Raw genomic sequence first — 16,475 nt, 5'->3', positions numbered from 1 at the left:
AATGCGGTGTGACTGGTCAGATGAGAGCTTGTTTTCTTTTACCGACCAGAACAATTCCACCATCTACCCTGCTCTCACTCGTGGACAAGATTCCATGTGACAATCAGTCCTCTTGGGTGTGGGCAATTAAACTATGATCGCAAACTTGGAGGAACTTCGCGACAAACCAGTTGGTGGCAAGAGCAATTTCAGTTGCGCAACAGTAGCCAGTAATCCATTGGCAGAACAAAAGTCAACGCCAACAAACGACAGATAGTACCAGCCAATGTTTCTTAATCTGGAAGAATCTGTTCTAAAGTGGTGTTACAAGCTTTTGGTACTGATCCAAAGAGCAAGATACAAGGGGCTTGTTCCGGAATCAAGTTCGACACCTAGGATAGGATTAATGCTAATGCTTCTCCAGATTGCAAGGAGGAGACTTGTGCCATTGGAGGAGGCCTGTAGCAGACCAAGGCACTAGTGAGAGACTTGCACAGTCAGAGTGTGTACCCAAAAGAGAGTAGGGTTCTGTGGAAAGACAAGAAAAAAGCGATTCCACCTTCCTGAGGCTGCTAATACCACGATCTGATCAAGACAAGCAACAGACAATGGATGGAAGGACATAAAAAAAGAGGGAAACAGGGGACATGCTTGCTATAATAAGTACATCCAGAGAGACAAAGATGAGTGAATCTTCTGTTCAAACATAGCACATTTACTATAAAACGGTCATAAACGGCTCAATTTGAAGGAACATCATCGAAGAAAAAGCAAAGCGGGACACATACCTATGATGTTTTTCATGGTGTCTAAGATGGCCACAACTTCTTTGTAGGACTGTTTCTTATACGGTATTTCGATGTTGGATGCAAAGATTTTTGTCAAAGGCGATGCTGCTGAACTTTTATGTGACCTGTCATGAAGAATGGGAAACACATCATAAGTTATTGGTTACAGCCTTTTTTTCAATCTTGAGAACAAAAGGTCAACCATGCGTCATCATGAAAACAAGTGGAACAGAATAGCTTATTAGCGTGAGTAAAGGGACTTAACTTTTGTTATACGTCCGAGTCACAAGCAGGTAAAAGGTAAACCAACAGGTTTTTCAGTCACTTCTTTGTCAGCGGGAGTGTTACAAAACAAGAATTCAAAGCCAAGCACATGTGAGCCAATTGACATTTGGGTGTCTGACGTTGATAAGGAAGTCAAAGTTGATATCTATCCAACATTCTAAATGGTGTTTGATGTGAAAGACATGGAAATAGCATCGCCATTTTCAGGCAGAGAAGAATTTCATAAATCATTTGGTGGTTGAATTTTTTGTCATGATATTACTTTCTAGAATGGGATTTTCTTCTTACAATAAAGAAGGAATAACTCTCCAAAGGTTTGGCATGTGTTGGTCCTTCAACAGCCATTCGTCAGAGTTTGCTCCCAAATAAATGCATGATTTGAGACATGTAAAACACCTCTTCTTCACTGCTTATGTTTTAGACTCTTTATCTTGGAGTGCTTCCAGTGATTGATGGAGTACAGATTCATCACCACAGTTCAGTGATTGTCACAAGCTGTTTGTTGTTTTAATGCAACCACACAGGATTACTTCCTTAAGACGTCTCTCACCGCTGGTAAAATACCCGCTTTGACAATGATATGGTAAGTCCTGGTCCTGTGACACCTCATCACAAAAACATTGCACACCTAACATTTAATCCCACTAGAATGAAGTGAAAGATTTCTTGGGTAGCTGGGCGTTCTCATGGGCAGAAAATAAGCTTTCCAGGCAGTATGCTATGATATATAAAATGCCACAAAGCTCATTCACTTTAAAAACAGTGGATGAGGGTGTATGTGGGTTTTTCCCGGTTTTCACCCAATGACCGCTGGGATAGGCCCCAGAACTCCCGGCAACCCTGAACAGGTCTAAGCACTGGACCAGCTATGTATTTCATATGTAACATTAAGGTTTTTAGGTTTCAGGTTTTACTTTTGTTTTCTTTTTTCCTTTATTTGCCTACCATTTCATGCTTGAATTACATCATATAAGTTTGACAAGGAACTGCTTCCATTTACCTTTATAGGAGAATGTATTGCCCCTCAAAATATATGAGGAAGATAAGATTACTTAGTAATGTTTCATGTTTTGCTCATAACTGAATAGTTTTTCTTAACATATCAAATCTTAAAATAAAATGTATGTTTAGTATCATACAATCACACATATTTGTATTTGTATTTGTATTTGTATTTGTATTATTTTCTGAACACGCTGGCTGGGTCAAAATTGGAACTGGAACTGGTAGGGAACCGTGCCGATGTGAAAGGTCGGTGGTTGTCATATGGAACTATTAGGTGTAGCAGTATATAGCTATTCAAAATAAGATTTCAATGAATCAATGAGCCTTCCCACATAACAAGCAAGGAAATCCGTATATTTTATGAATCATAACAAGGCTGGAGACAAATGTTTTTCCAAAACAATCTTGGTGCAAATGTCCTGTGGTGCTACCTTGCAGAGCCAAACTCCAGGGACCTGAAATTATTTTAATTGTTTCTGAACATCGGGTCAATACACTCAACCCAATGTAGAGTAGGAATGATGGGTCCATTCCTCCTGATAACTCGAAAACTCATTTCATTTTTTTTTAACTAAAGAGACTGAATTAAAATGGCGTACCTTGATGTTTTCCATTGACCTGAGCTTGAGGACGATGCCACTGATTTGTTGTAACAGATGCTGTCTGTGTTGCACATGAGGGTCTGCAGAAATGGGAAGAAGCCAGTGCTGGGCAAGTTTCGGGGGCCCACATAACCTGTGTGCAGGGTAGCAGAAATGTCAGATGAAAAAGAGCAGTAAATAAAAAAATATAAACATAGGTCAATAGGTTAAAAAATATTGGTGCATACTTCAGTCTTAAGGATAAATCCATATGAAATTTTCAATTCTATCTTGGTGTGGAAACCTTAGGGGGATTTCTGAGACTGAACAAACAGCAGTCCGCAAAAGAAACTATTTCACAGCACAATGTCTGAAGTAAAGACGAAAAATTGCTCAATGAAAATAAACATTCCAGTTAATATTTAATCATTTCCTAGCAGGTACAAAGACACGTGTAAAGCCATCAACGGTTGCACTGTGTTTTGTACAATTCACATGAAGTGGAGTGCTGCACTCAGGCAGGTAAACAACGCAACCGCTGTTTACTGTAAATCCAGGGCACAAAACCTGGAGATTAAAAACGTGAGGATCAGGTTGCAGTTAAATCACCAGGATAATTTTGTCCAGAGAGCAACGTTATTTACATACAGCAATGAATTCAAATATAAAGCCACGCACTGTCGTGACCTCTTTGTGTAAAGGACGAACTGGGAAGAGGGACAAATGTGATCAGTGATGCAAGCATAGACATGGCCTAAGTGCTGGACGGCATATATTGGCTACCAAAAAATGTTGAAACACTTCAACCCTTCTGACCAAATCTAAATCAGACACTCTTATTTAGAGGTTAAAATATTTCAAACTAAAGCAATTGAATCTATTAACACAATTGTGTTTGGATACTTAACAAGAATCAAATGCCCTCACCCTATCCACCACTTTCAATGCTGTTTATGATTCTACTGAAGTTTTGCAACAACCCTATGGTGGATTAATGCAACTGATGTTCATTCCATCCGACAAATTCCAAAGTTATGAGAGAAGAGAATGTCTTGAGTCAAGTCTTGCAATCAACCAGAGCAACTACCGTGATGCACTTCATTGACTGCCCTCAACCTCTTGGCAGTTCCTGGACTGCTGCAACAATCCATTTTCATTACCAAGACAGAAAATAGCAAAATATTTTCATGTGACTTTTGCGTCCTATGTTGATGCAGAAGTCGGAGTGTGAGCTTCAATTGAAAGCCTAATGAACGCTGACCTCTGGCGCAAACATAGGATGTAGAAGTTACTTGAAGATGGTTGCTATTTGACATGTTGGGAGTGAGAATGCATTGACTCAAACATACTCCAGTTCTCCAACATTCGGATGAATGGTGGAAAAAAAACTTCATTTCAAGCACAAATAGGATGCAACAAAACTGCATGATTGATTCGTGTATTTTTATCTATAAACCGGGGTTTCAGCTACATGTAACAATCGTGGCGCATAACTTAAATGCCATGCCTTCAGAAAAAAAACGCTTTTTAAAGATGAAGCTCAAGTATCGAAGCAAACAGACAACACATTACGCTTCATGGAGTTGGACCCTCTCTCATGGAAAAATCCCCAAATAAACATCATAATGACTGAGGTCTGTTGCTCACGCAACTCAAGTTGGACTTATGATGAGACAGGGCGCGTGAAGACAGCTGCAGACTGGAGACAGATTTATTTCTCATATTAAAACCTTCACTTTTGTATCGTCTCCTCCATTTCATTGTTTCTCTATCGCTTCCCGATTGGCTGCATTCCACTCCGGGTTTTGTTTTGTTTTATTTGTTCCTCCACAGTTTAAAAAAATCCTGGTGGAAGGCGTCTACGTGATAGTTTCATTTCATAAATAGATCTGATGAATCAAAAATGGTTCTAACTACATTGAACCACAATAAGAAACAAAGCTGCTGTGACTATCAACTACAACTGAAGACGATCTGTCAAAGCATCGAATCTGAACTGGCTGTAGTTAATGGTGGGTAAAAGCTTTCCTGACAGACGCCCAACAATGAAATGAAAATCCTGTCGCGCCCTTATCAAACAGACAGCTTGGCACGACAGGAGTGCCAAGTCATTGTGGCTGTCGTGTTAATAGCGAAAATTGTGAAGTGATCCACCCATCCAACACTTACATGTGTCTCGTATCACTGGGGGGAAGCGGATGCGGGTCGCAGCCAGGATGGCGAAGATGAGCACAGGCCAAACGATCAGGGTCAGTGCCCATAGCTGTGAGAAACAGAACGGCAACAGTGGAATCACTCTCAGCAGACGTTGACCGTGACGGCTTGATCACTTACTGGATTGCGGAGGGCACCCAGCCCATTCTTCCAGAGAAGGAGCCTGAGCTGACGGATGAAGGCCATCAGCGGGAGAAGCTACAACAAACACACAACATGTGTCAGCCCACTGACAAATGTGTGATTTGCTTGCAGTTTTCTCAGACAACAAGCTGGTGTGTACATTCCTGACAGTGATGAAGAACTTTCAAACAAATACACGCGAGTGACCGTTAAAGACCAGACTTCCGCCTGTGTTTACTTATAACAAAATAAGCTCCATAATTGACAACTTGTTTGAGGAATGCCTTTGTATGGTTTTTTGAGAGACTTAACATTGACCCTTGGAGTGAGGTGTAACTTGTATGTTGACATTCCATACAGCCGTCTCTGTGGATGTATGGGTGAAAGCAACAGCCACTGAGGGGCAGCCAATAGAATTCCAGCATGACTCGGGAACAATTCAGACACTTTTGACTTCTCAGGCAAACTCATTTCAGACACACTTTATATTGAAGAACACAAATAAACCCTTCATGAACAAATTACTTGCATGTTAATTGTAGATTATCAGCGACTACAGCGTCGTTTGGAGTGAAATTTCTGTGACCTTCGAAGGTACAATATAGGCAGGCTGATATGACGTTAACCACTACTTGATAATGATCGGTTACATGCTAAAATACTGCTAATACACATTATTAAAGGCAATACGTGTCCCCTAATCTGAAGGGTAATCCAAGAATCACACTTAAATAAAGAAGATTCTTCCTCTTGTTTGTTTGGGGTTTTTTTATAACTTGAATCATATCATATCTTAGATAGTTGTTTCTACTCTCACATGGCACAGTTCAACCTGTTCTTTTGTCAACACTTTTTCCTCTTTTACAACATCTACTACTTATTTCTAGTATATTTTATTTTTCTCTAGTTTGGGATTCAAAATAAATACTCATTTAAATGGGGGAAATCAAACAATATCCTGCAATCTTGTGAAATATTGTGCGCTATAAAAAATCAATTACAATTATTACACTGTATACATGAAAAATATACTTCATACTCTATTCACAACTATAATGTACTGTCGATACAGAAGAATAGGAGGTGTTTGAGTTCGAAGTTTGCCCATGGTGCACACAAACAGTAAGATATTATCATATAAAAAAGTTGACGTTTAAAGGTGGAAGACGTTGCACATCACAACAGTTTTAAGGCTCTCAATCGCTGACCTAAAGCTAAAAATGATGAATAAACCTTACTCCCAATATCACAGTAAAACAACACATAAAATGCATTGTCATGACAGACATTGTAATCGCTTGTATCTGAAAAATGGTTAAAAAAAAATACAAAAAAAAAGGTTAACTGACTCATTTCGATTAATAGAAAAAAAAGCTTCTTCCACAGGACAGTTTCTCAGTGCTGTTATTCTTATGTTCATGGTGAATCAGAAGGTGTCTCTTGGGATGAGCCGAACAATAAGTTGGTGAGACAATGAGCCTTTACAAAAGGAAATAAAATACCATGTATTATATTAAAAAAAAAATTAAAAATTTAATTTATTCTTACCAGTTCAAGTGACATGTGAAAACAATAGGTTTTATAATGCAACAAATTATTTAAATGGTGGTGACCATGTTACATTAAAATCTTGATTTATATAATCGGCAACTGAATTATGTTTAAACACAGTACTGCTTTATGACCATTATACCCCAGTAAGACCATTGAAGGAACTCATTAATTGGATTAGAGTCACATTTGGGAACATTTATGACGTGAAGCACAATGTTTTTACCTGGACATAAATTTAAAAGGTGTTAAATAATAATGACTTCAGTTTCTTAACTGACTTAACCATGTTTCAGAGACCTCTGCGGTGACATCAGGAGAAATGAATATACAGTTTGTTGATGTGTTGAGTTACTCTTTGAGAAAAAAAAAGTAACGCAGTAATAATTATATACTATACTCTATTCTCCTAAAATGATACTTTTAGTACTATTACGTACTTTTATGTAGTTTCGTTGTAGTCTGTTAGCATGGCATCATAGTGCTGAACGTTATTGGGTTTGAAACAGCAATTTGTTTTTCAAAGAGCAGCTTGTACATGAATTACAGACATGACGAAAACATCAAATGTAAATGACATTTCACAGCCGGAGTGACAGGTCTTACCTGAGAAAATGCGTTGCTTTAATGGGTGAGATTTGTTCCAAATTGTCTGCTGATTACAGAGAACATGGCGGCGCCGTTGACTAGCAAAAAGCTGTGTCCATAAATCGCTCGCGTTGGACAAAGATGAATTGTAAAAAATGGGTAAAGTCACAGTGGGAAACCGAGATTCTGAACTGTGTCGTTACTGTCGCTGCGCTCGTCTGCCTCAAACGTGCAGGTGAGCCCGCGACAGGGGGCGTGTCCAGGTCGACACCTGTCCGTCACACTGGGTGGAGACAGGGACATGACATTAATAACAACTGTTATATGTCTGCGTTTCTTAGATCGTGAATACATGACGATGTCGCATTTTGTTATGAACGCGCATTTAGGGTTGCGACGGAAAAACCCGAAGTTCAACGGAAAATTACGAGGCATAACGTCGAACCGTGCCTCAGTTCTAAAAAGAAACCTTATTAAAAGTCATTATCTAAACTGAATTCTACATACAGTATATTCAAATGGTGAGTTATCCCTAAGATTTTATTTTTTTATTTTGCTGCTGGTGAGGAGAGAGCGCTTGATCAGATGATGTGAGCTGCAGGGTCGATTCTTTTTAATGTTGCATTGAAAAGGAAAATAGACTCAACTATCAAATGAAATCCAGTCATCTCTTTTCATGAGGCTTTCAAGGTAAGAGACAGTCCACTCAGAAGAAAACCACAGACTGATGGAGATGATCCGTCTCTTGCAGACAGAGGTCCTTGTCACCTGTAATGAGACTTCAAAACCCCATTGCAGATGAAATCCCTGTCATCTACTTTCACTGCAATGGCGGTCGACAATGAGTTTATCACTCAAAAATCTCGTGCTACCACTGTTAACTGATCATCAGAGAACCTCATGCCATGTCCAAAAATACATGTGCTTCACACACTTTTCCAAAACATCTTCAATCTAACGCAGAATGCGTGACCCAAGAAAACTTTGAAGTGTCATCCCCAGTCACGATTCAGGAGAAAAATTAACCGAAACATATTCTTAATAAGAGAATACAGTCAAGTCAACATTTTTATAACATTTAATTATAAAAGGCGATAAGGTATGAATGTTTGGCAGCAAAATCATGGCATTTTTACCCTTGTGGTTCAGTCGCAGAGGTCACCTAAGACCCGATTGCACAGTTTCAGATGATAAAACACCAGTTATGACATCATTAAAACAATACAAAAATGTAACACTGGCCGAGAGCGGATACGTGAGAAATGCGTTGCATCAGTAAACAATTTTCCAGTGCGTCGGCTGTTCACATTCTTTTTCGGTGTCGCCGCAGAATCGATTGTACGTCGTTTTGGGGTTGAAACCTAGGACCTCTCTCTCTTCGTGGATCCGGAATGAGAACGTGGACACCGACGTTCCGATGAAGAATCTGGAAAACAAGGCAAAGAACGTGAAACCTCAGCAAGGACAATGAGAGCTGTCAACAAGCGTCATGGCGCGACTGCTCGCTGGGACTGGTTTTTGAAGATCAAATACTTTCCGAGGGATGGTGATGCCTCAACAAAGAGGCAAATATTACAAGCATTCACAGAGAAAACAAATTTGCTGAGCGCAATCAAGCATTGTGTTTTATACAGCTGTTATTAATAGGTGGCAGGGAAGCGAAGGTTATGAAACGTGCACGTGTACAGAGGAGAAGATAAAACGTGTTCGCCTCCGTAGACTGGTTTGAATAAAGGGACCACAGTGACTGACAAAGAAAACATCACATTTCACTCGCCTAAACTATTGTGATGAATATGCAACATGGGTTTACCTGAGATTCATGTTTTAGTTTTTGTTATTTTTTTCCAATCCTCAAAGTATCACACGTGTAAAACACTGCTCTAGCATGCATCTTGAGGGACGACATATCAGACAGGTTTGTAGATGCAGACTGTCACATGGGCATCTCTCGGTTTACAGATGAAATTGCGTTTAGATGGATATCAAATCGAAGTAGAGAGCCAGCAAAGCGACAACAATATGTGTGCGTCACGAGAGGTGGAAGAGATTTTTGGACTTAATAGAAGTTATCAAAACATGATCAGAACAGACTTGGAGACCGCTCCAAGGCAAAGATACATTCAGGCTTAGGAGAGGCGAATCTGTACTTAAAATGACTGAATAACTGGTGAATATGCTGCAACTAAAGGCCAGTAAGAGGTTTATATATGGTAATATGCCATTGAATAATTACACAAAATGATGCCTATGTAAGTCGAAGGGCAATATTTTGCTGACTCATTGCTGAAACCAGTTCCATTTATCTCCTGCTCACACACCTACTTCCCGCTCTGTCGTTCATCCTCAATGATCTTCACCTTCGACTTATTTTCTTTCTCATTCTGAAACAATGGCGAAACTAAATGTTAATGGTGGAGCACAGATTTATTTTGACAACCAGTTGGCCTAAGAAACCAAGAGTCGTCTTCATCACGCGCTCGCTGTGCCCACATTTACGTGTCCCTCATGACATCTGAGGGAAGCCACAATACTAACCATGGCCATGTTCTGTGTGAGTGAGGTGAGGTGAGTGCAACCCGCACATTTCGGCAAATACGTGAAGAAATGACACTTTGATACCACGTAACGTGGTCAGTGTACAGCTTGTCTAACAGTGTAAATGCACTGTCCCCTCTCAGATTCTTCAGCAAGGCAGCAATCATCTTGGAGGACTACTGCCCAGCAGCCCAGTCTCTGAAAGGTGGGGATCGTATGTCACAGTACATTTTGGCTTTCTTGGTTCCCTCAACAAACTGTAGCTCCCCGGTGCTGGTAACAGTCATGCAGCCCGAGACCCTGACGCTCCCACCGCGATGCTTGACTGTAGGAAAGGCTGACCCCAGTCCCTTCAACCTCCACAGAAATGCTGGCAGCACTAAGTATAATGTCTGTTTTTCAAAGACAACTACTGGATCAGACGCTGACCACGTGTAACCCAACTGAAACTGATGGACCAAGGCAGGGCCCGTTCTGAGAGCAACCTGTCCTGCCACAGTGGTACAGCTCAGTTTCAGCATGTGAGCAAGCTTCTTGTAGTGTATGCTTCACAATTGTTGTTTTCAGGTCCCCAGAGTTCATTGGCATCAGGTGCCATGGTAAACTTCCAGTGACCAGTGTGAGTGTGAGACCGACCAAAACTCAATTGCCTGCTTCCCATTCACACCTGAGACGCTCTAACACTTACGAGTCACATGACATTGGTCGGTTTAGACATCAATGGATGTGTTTTGAGTGGATTTCAGGGGAAAGTAAATTTATATCCAAGCTGTACACTGACTACTTTACATGGCATCTAAGTGTCATATCTTCAGCGATTTTTCAGTAAAAAGATTAAATATTTGCAGAAGTGTGAGGGGTGTACTCACTTTTGACAGATACTGTAATTACTATTAACAATATCCTATTTATAGAAAGACATTCATATTCTAACACGTGTTGGTATTTAAAAACACATATATATTATAAGAAAATAATGACCTGCCTGTATCTATTTATATTGATTTATTTTGACAATAAGGTAACATTTAACAGGATCACATTTGTAGCACTTATTATTTTTCATCCTTTAAAAAAAAACAATAATTTTCATTAGGCTGCACAGTCTTTTCTCCTCTTTTTCCATTCTCAATTATAAACAAAAATGTTAACAATACTACTAATAATAATAATTACTATTATTAGGTAGGTAACTTTATTGTCAAATATACCACAGTACAAGACATATAGCATGGATAAAATATCTATTATTATTAATAATAAGAAGAACAGTGCATTCACACCGATAATAATAGTAACAAGGGCAATAAAAATACAAAAAACTAATAAATAGATTATTAGAGTTATTATCTGTGTGTGCTCGGCTTTTCGAATGCCCAATATATATATATATATAACATTGAAACTGGAAATGCATCTAATGAATAATATCCCACAACAACAACAAAAATACATTTTGTGGAAGATAAAAAAAATCCAACATCTTAATGGCAGCTCTTAAATAGGCTTGAAAGACACAGATACTTTTTATACACTAAACGCTGCATCATAGAGTACGGAAACATTTTAGGAGCAAACAGCACGGTGTACTTCCAAGTGCGCCCCCTACACGTGTGTCTTTTCTGGCCGTCAGAATGTTTGTACAATGACTCATATTGGGGGATTTGCGCATGACTTATCATTACATGGTTTTAAACATATGAACTAACTGAAGAGTTGTGGAACTTAAATGAGGAAAAATACAAGCAAAAGACAGACGACGGAACGTTTTATCAAGGGGTCATATTTAATATAGAATAACCTTAAGTATCTGGCTTCACTCTTCTCAAACTTGACTGGGAGATTGACAGTCAGTCATAGGCGACCTAAGGTGCACATGTTCAGTGGGAATAATGAATCAGATCAGATTCCAACTACATCATCATGAAAGACACCGGCATAAACATGTAAGCCGCATGAACTGCAGTAATTATCCAACGATACCTGAACCAGCAATGAATGAGGGGAGGTTAGTGGGAAGTGTCATATGACTGCCACTGAATAAATGTCACTGCTCTATAGTGGGACTTAATTGAGCTCTTTGGAAATGTTACGTAATTCGTCGCTAAAGATTTCAAATGTGACTCATTCGGCATTAATAAAAATGGACAGGCTTCCCAGCAGATTCGAAAAGTTGGCTGACAAATTTTTAAATGAGGTACATCTCATTTATTCTTATTTAGATATAAAAGGCACAGAAATTATTTTGCAGAGTCATCGCGAAAACCAGTTTGCCTACATAACAACTTCATTCTCCGTCCTGTGTATTTAATACTATAAATACTGAATCGCCTTCGACTTGGATCTCAGACTCTTAATTTATTCCTTGTAAAGAAAAATCTAGGGAGAATGTTTTGAAATATTGTAGTTTAGATATAGATGGCCCTTATGAAATATAATGTCCGTTTTGTGTACAAAATACTTTGAATCTTTCTTATTTTTACATTCACGCTACTTAAACAGTTTTTAGTATAAATCAGTCGCATAAGGTATGTTCATAACCGTGAAGCATAATCATTATTACATCATAGTTTACTGCTTTTTATCTAATGTTGTTCTTGTTTGACTATATATTTTATATAATATTAATGTTAAAACTTATAGAATACCAACATAACAACAATAAGACTGCTGTTATTATATATATATATATATATATTTCTAAAGACTGGGAATTGTCATCTTCAGATCACATTCAGATCAACACTGGCTGACTACCAGTGCTTATCAAGAGGATCAAATATTCTTCATACTCCCTCCTCAACAAAATCTGATAATGTTAATTTTAAACACGGTCCACCTCCAAAACATTCTGTACCTCTACTGAAACCGACTTGGGTCCATTAGCGGCAATTTAACAAGTGCAATAAAATCCAAATCTGGTAGACATCAGAATAAATGGTAAAACATTTCGGAGCGTTTCAGATCTCAAGCTGAAAGAGTCCTGACTCGTAAGAATATGCAGTCCTTATTGTATTAATGAAAAAAGTAATTTTGCCCACAGACTAATTCCGTCTGCCGTACCTTGCATGAGCACAGATCCACTGGTCAATGATGGCCACTCCTCCGTCTCTCAGTAGTTCCAGGTCCTCACTGGAAGGCTCAAATCTCACCATCTCCGGTAACAGCTTTTTCAACTCTTTGGTTTCTATTAAAAAACAGAGTTCAATTAAATGCATCCCAGAAGGTGAGCTTGTCATGTACGAGCCTTCACCTTCTTCATCAGCGTCAGTCGCGACAAACACTTTCTCAAGTTTGTGCTTTTTCATCAGGCTCCGTATTTTCTTAACTGCTGCCTTCAGGCTGGGGACATCCTCTCTGTGGCCCCAAATGAAATCCTTCCTCCGCAAGTGGACCCCAAGATACGGACCCCCAATAGCTGAGCCAAGCTTGACCTACGAACAAACACAAAACCTTCAGAACTGTTGTCTGTTGTTCAGAACGTATCAAATGAAAGTCACACTGCTTTAAATAAAAAAGAAAAACAAGAGCTCTGTCAATCGAGGTGTGGATGAATGACCACCAGATCAAGACCCAGTCATGGCCAGCCCCATCTCTGGTCCTAAAGCCCATTGAAAACCTCTGGAAAGTGATGAAGAGGAAGATGGATGGTTGCAAGTCTTCAAACAAAAAAAAAGAACAATGTAAAAGACTGGTGGACCCATGAACGCTGTGATCAAAATCAGGGTTGTTCCACCAAATATTGATTCCTGAAGTTAAAACATGAGTATTGTGACGTTTTAAAATTGATTTGATCCTGTTTTCTTTGAACTATTTGTGCTTTTTTTTTTGTTATTTTGACCATTTGTCATTTTCTGCAAATTAATACTTTTTTAAGGAAGAAATGTTATCAGTAGATTGCAAAATGAAACACAAATATTCATTCTATTTAAACACATAAATAGTAAAATCAGAAATACTAAACAATTTTGCATTTTGCCATTTTTTTTAACTTGAAGGTTTCCTCTTTCATGTCCTGAGCTTAGCTTCTTTTTTGTGCCTGGTACACGGCAATACAAAAGCTCCAAGACGCTGCTGCCACCTGCTGTCGGATCACACACACTGCAGTGTAACACGGATTTTGACAAACAAAATACGCTTGGGCGAAAAAATTCCAGCACCCCCAGACTCCAAAGACAAGCGTAATACTTAAAGTCAAAAAAAAAATCCAGGAATTGTTTCAGTAACTGTTTAAACAATTTATACCTGATCGGATCCCAGTTCATCATTTATATCATCAGTTAGGTCCATCACACTGCTGAGTTGAAAGGTGACATATTTTTAAATCTCTCTATTCAGTCTACAGCCATAAAGGTCTATACAAATCTCACCTTCATGCGAGTCCAGTCCTCGTTGTAGATGGTGTTGTCGCCCTCATCGGTTGAATTCAGATAGCTCGCTCTGAAGTCGTCTCCAATGAGTCGCAGGTGTTTGGCAAACACCATACTGCGTCTCGTCTAGACAGCCAGAGATTCAAAATATTAACCTCGACATTGACCAAGAAAGAAAAAAAAAACATAGAGAAATACTTTCAAATGATTTGAAAAAGGAAGGATGTTCAACGGAACCTACATCCCAGTAATCTTTTCCCGCGTAGTGATCATGGAGGAGTGTTTCTGCCCGGTCAAGCATCACTGACCTGCACAGATGTGAACGAAATGTGGTTCATAGAAGACTAATATCATGGTTTCCGCTTCATGATCCCAGTTTCAAGACGAAGCACACACCAAAACACAGCCATACTTCCATATTTCCATGTGGGAAGGTGCTGTTCTTTTAAGAATGCTTCTTCACTATATTTTCAACACCTACGTTGCAGTGATGTTTTTCTGAAGAACATCAACCATGATGGAGGCGTGGCCTTGAGCTGACATACAGGTCACCTTTCGAGCTCTCGTCTCTTCGAAGCCCCAAAACCAGCCCCTGAGAGGAAGTAACACAGGAATCAGCCAGGTTCATGCTTCTGTTAACGCAAATCTTTTCTTGCTCATCGTGACGAAGGAATTTATTTATTTATTTTTAAGAAGGGGAGCTGTTTCAGGGAAAGAGAGGAACTATGTTGACCCTTCAAAGTCGTCATTGAATCAGTATATACTGCCATCTACTGTCCATAACAAGACAAGACACAAAATGCTTTTACACCAACAGACATTTTTACAACTATTTTATATGAAGCCGTTATCAGCGGTAAAATACCACCTACAAGAATGATAGTCCTACTATAGAAGTGAAAAAATACGACTTATCAATTTATTATTAAATCATAACTCAAACATATTTCTTTAAGCAACCATCCTCTTGTAAAAATGAATGATAAATAATAATAAAAAATGCTGGTGGTTCAAGCTATGTATTTTAATCAATGACAGCCCTTTAGTTTAAGTACATAAGCTAGTTAAGTACACAAGAGAAATAAAATATCTGATCAAAATACAAAATTTGGCCTTTTATTACAGAATAAAAGTTGTATATTTTTACCTGTAGTAGCCCTGTTTATCCTTAGTGTACATTTTCTTTTCAATGCAGGGACGCTCATCAACCTTTTCCTCCCATTTCCCCTCCGTCCATCCCTCTGCATAGTTCTGCAACACCAGAACTTGGTCTATGAACGGACCGCCATTCTCTGAAGCAGAGACCATAAAAGTGAATGAAGAGTCATGACTATGAATCACTTAAAAACTTGAAGGTTCCATCTTACCGGCAATAAATTCCTCATATTCAATGACAGGGACGTTGGCCTGCAGACTAGTCAGGCTGAAAAACTCTCCCCAAGGGATGCGGATCTGATGGACATTGGGGCTCTGCCAGTGATAAAGACGACCCCATGGGGGTAACACCAGGACCCAGTCGTCGCCCTCCTTCCTCAGGGATTTCACCAGCGAGGCCATGCGGATGTACACATCCCTCCTCAGATTGAAACCCTCCGGGGGGTTCACATCGTACAAAAGATATCTGAGATTTAAGAAATATACACACATATATTACAAATATTAGGCAGGGAGAAGCCGAAAGGAAAAGAAGAAGAAGAAGATATTTAAAATCTTAGGGTTCTGCTCGATGGCGCTAACTTAACAATTAAAACTGATGTTTGACCATTATTTATTTTTACAATGAATTTATTATATCGCATCAGGAAACAGCTATAAAATAATGAAGATGATACAGTAAAATAACAGTAAATTATACAGTAAGGGGAGGAATGCGGTAATAGATGCTGCAAAAATTCTCAATGAGATAAGCAATACTTCACAGGTCAAATACAGTCGGTAATAAATAAGGGTCTTGGTTTGGTATAGACAAGAAAGAAAATATATGAAAATAAATGTATCATAATTTCAGTGACAATACCTAGGAAACTTAAAGCTTAAACGTTTAAAAAGGCTACGTGGCTTAACGTAGCGGTTTTTCGTTAATATATGGGGAGATACAGAAGGTAAACAACGCTAGTTAGCAGCGACAAAACTAGCTCGTCCACTCACCGGAGATCCCTCGCAGTGGAGACGGTCACTGTGGCGGTCTGGCTCGCGCTGAACACATTCTCACTATTAGCTGCTCCAAAAGTTGCAAAGGCAAATGATATAAGGACTATCGAGACGTGCATTTGAGCAGAGACTATCAATGGAGGTAACACGCCTCCGTGCGCCATGTTTACTCCGGGCCACGCACTTCCGGAAAAGGAGAAAAGGTTTGGTGCGTTGCCGAGCAACCGAGGCGCAGACGCAGAAGCAATTTAAAGAGATACGCGTAACTTTCGCTTTCAACAAAATGAACAGACGACAAATTC

The 16,475-nt window shown here is 39.3% G+C and overlaps 2 protein-coding genes across 3 annotated transcripts in view; both read right to left on the bottom strand.

Moving 5' to 3' along the window:
* Positions 1-7,400, bottom strand: part of abca12 (ATP-binding cassette, sub-family A (ABC1), member 12) — a 64,001-nt gene extending 56,601 nt beyond the window's left edge. Inside the window, exons 1-5 of the mRNA XM_053876942.1 lie at positions 7,133-7,400; positions 4,973-5,050; positions 4,808-4,901; positions 2,657-2,792; positions 768-892 (exon numbers count right to left, since the gene is read on the bottom strand). Of these exons, the coding sequence (XP_053732917.1) occupies positions 768-892; positions 2,657-2,792; positions 4,808-4,901; positions 4,973-5,038 (421 nt within the window). The 5' untranslated portion in view covers positions 5,039-5,050; positions 7,133-7,400. The remainder of the gene's footprint in view (positions 1-767; positions 893-2,656; positions 2,793-4,807; positions 4,902-4,972; positions 5,051-7,132) is intronic.
* Positions 7,401-7,840: 440 nt separating this feature from the next.
* pofut2 (protein O-fucosyltransferase 2) lies at positions 7,841-16,343 on the bottom strand. 2 transcript variants are annotated; one of them, XM_053877400.1, is made up of 9 exons: positions 16,171-16,343; positions 15,390-15,643; positions 15,170-15,314; positions 14,504-14,614; positions 14,264-14,330; positions 14,023-14,148; positions 12,906-13,086; positions 12,716-12,839; positions 7,841-8,540 (listed from the first exon to the last, which is right to left on the bottom strand). In XM_053877400.1, the coding sequence occupies exons 1-9, from the start codon at positions 16,335-16,337 to the stop codon at positions 8,387-8,389; spliced, it is 1,329 nt and encodes a 442-aa protein (XP_053733375.1). In that variant the 5' UTR covers positions 16,338-16,343; the 3' UTR covers positions 7,841-8,386. The 2 variants fall into 2 exon arrangements, with proteins under 2 accessions (XP_053733375.1, XP_053733377.1); XM_053877402.1 differs by lacking the exon at positions 7,841-8,540 and adding an exon at positions 9,445-9,498.
* Positions 16,344-16,475: the final 132 nt, after the last annotated feature.

The sequence above is a fragment of the Synchiropus splendidus genome, chromosome 10, assembly GCF_027744825.2.
Source record: "Synchiropus splendidus isolate RoL2022-P1 chromosome 10, RoL_Sspl_1.0, whole genome shotgun sequence".
Lineage (NCBI taxonomy): Eukaryota > Metazoa > Chordata > Actinopteri > Syngnathiformes > Callionymidae > Synchiropus > Synchiropus splendidus.
The sequence above is the reverse complement of the archived record's forward strand: the minus strand, read 5'-3'. Positions and strand labels throughout refer to the sequence as shown.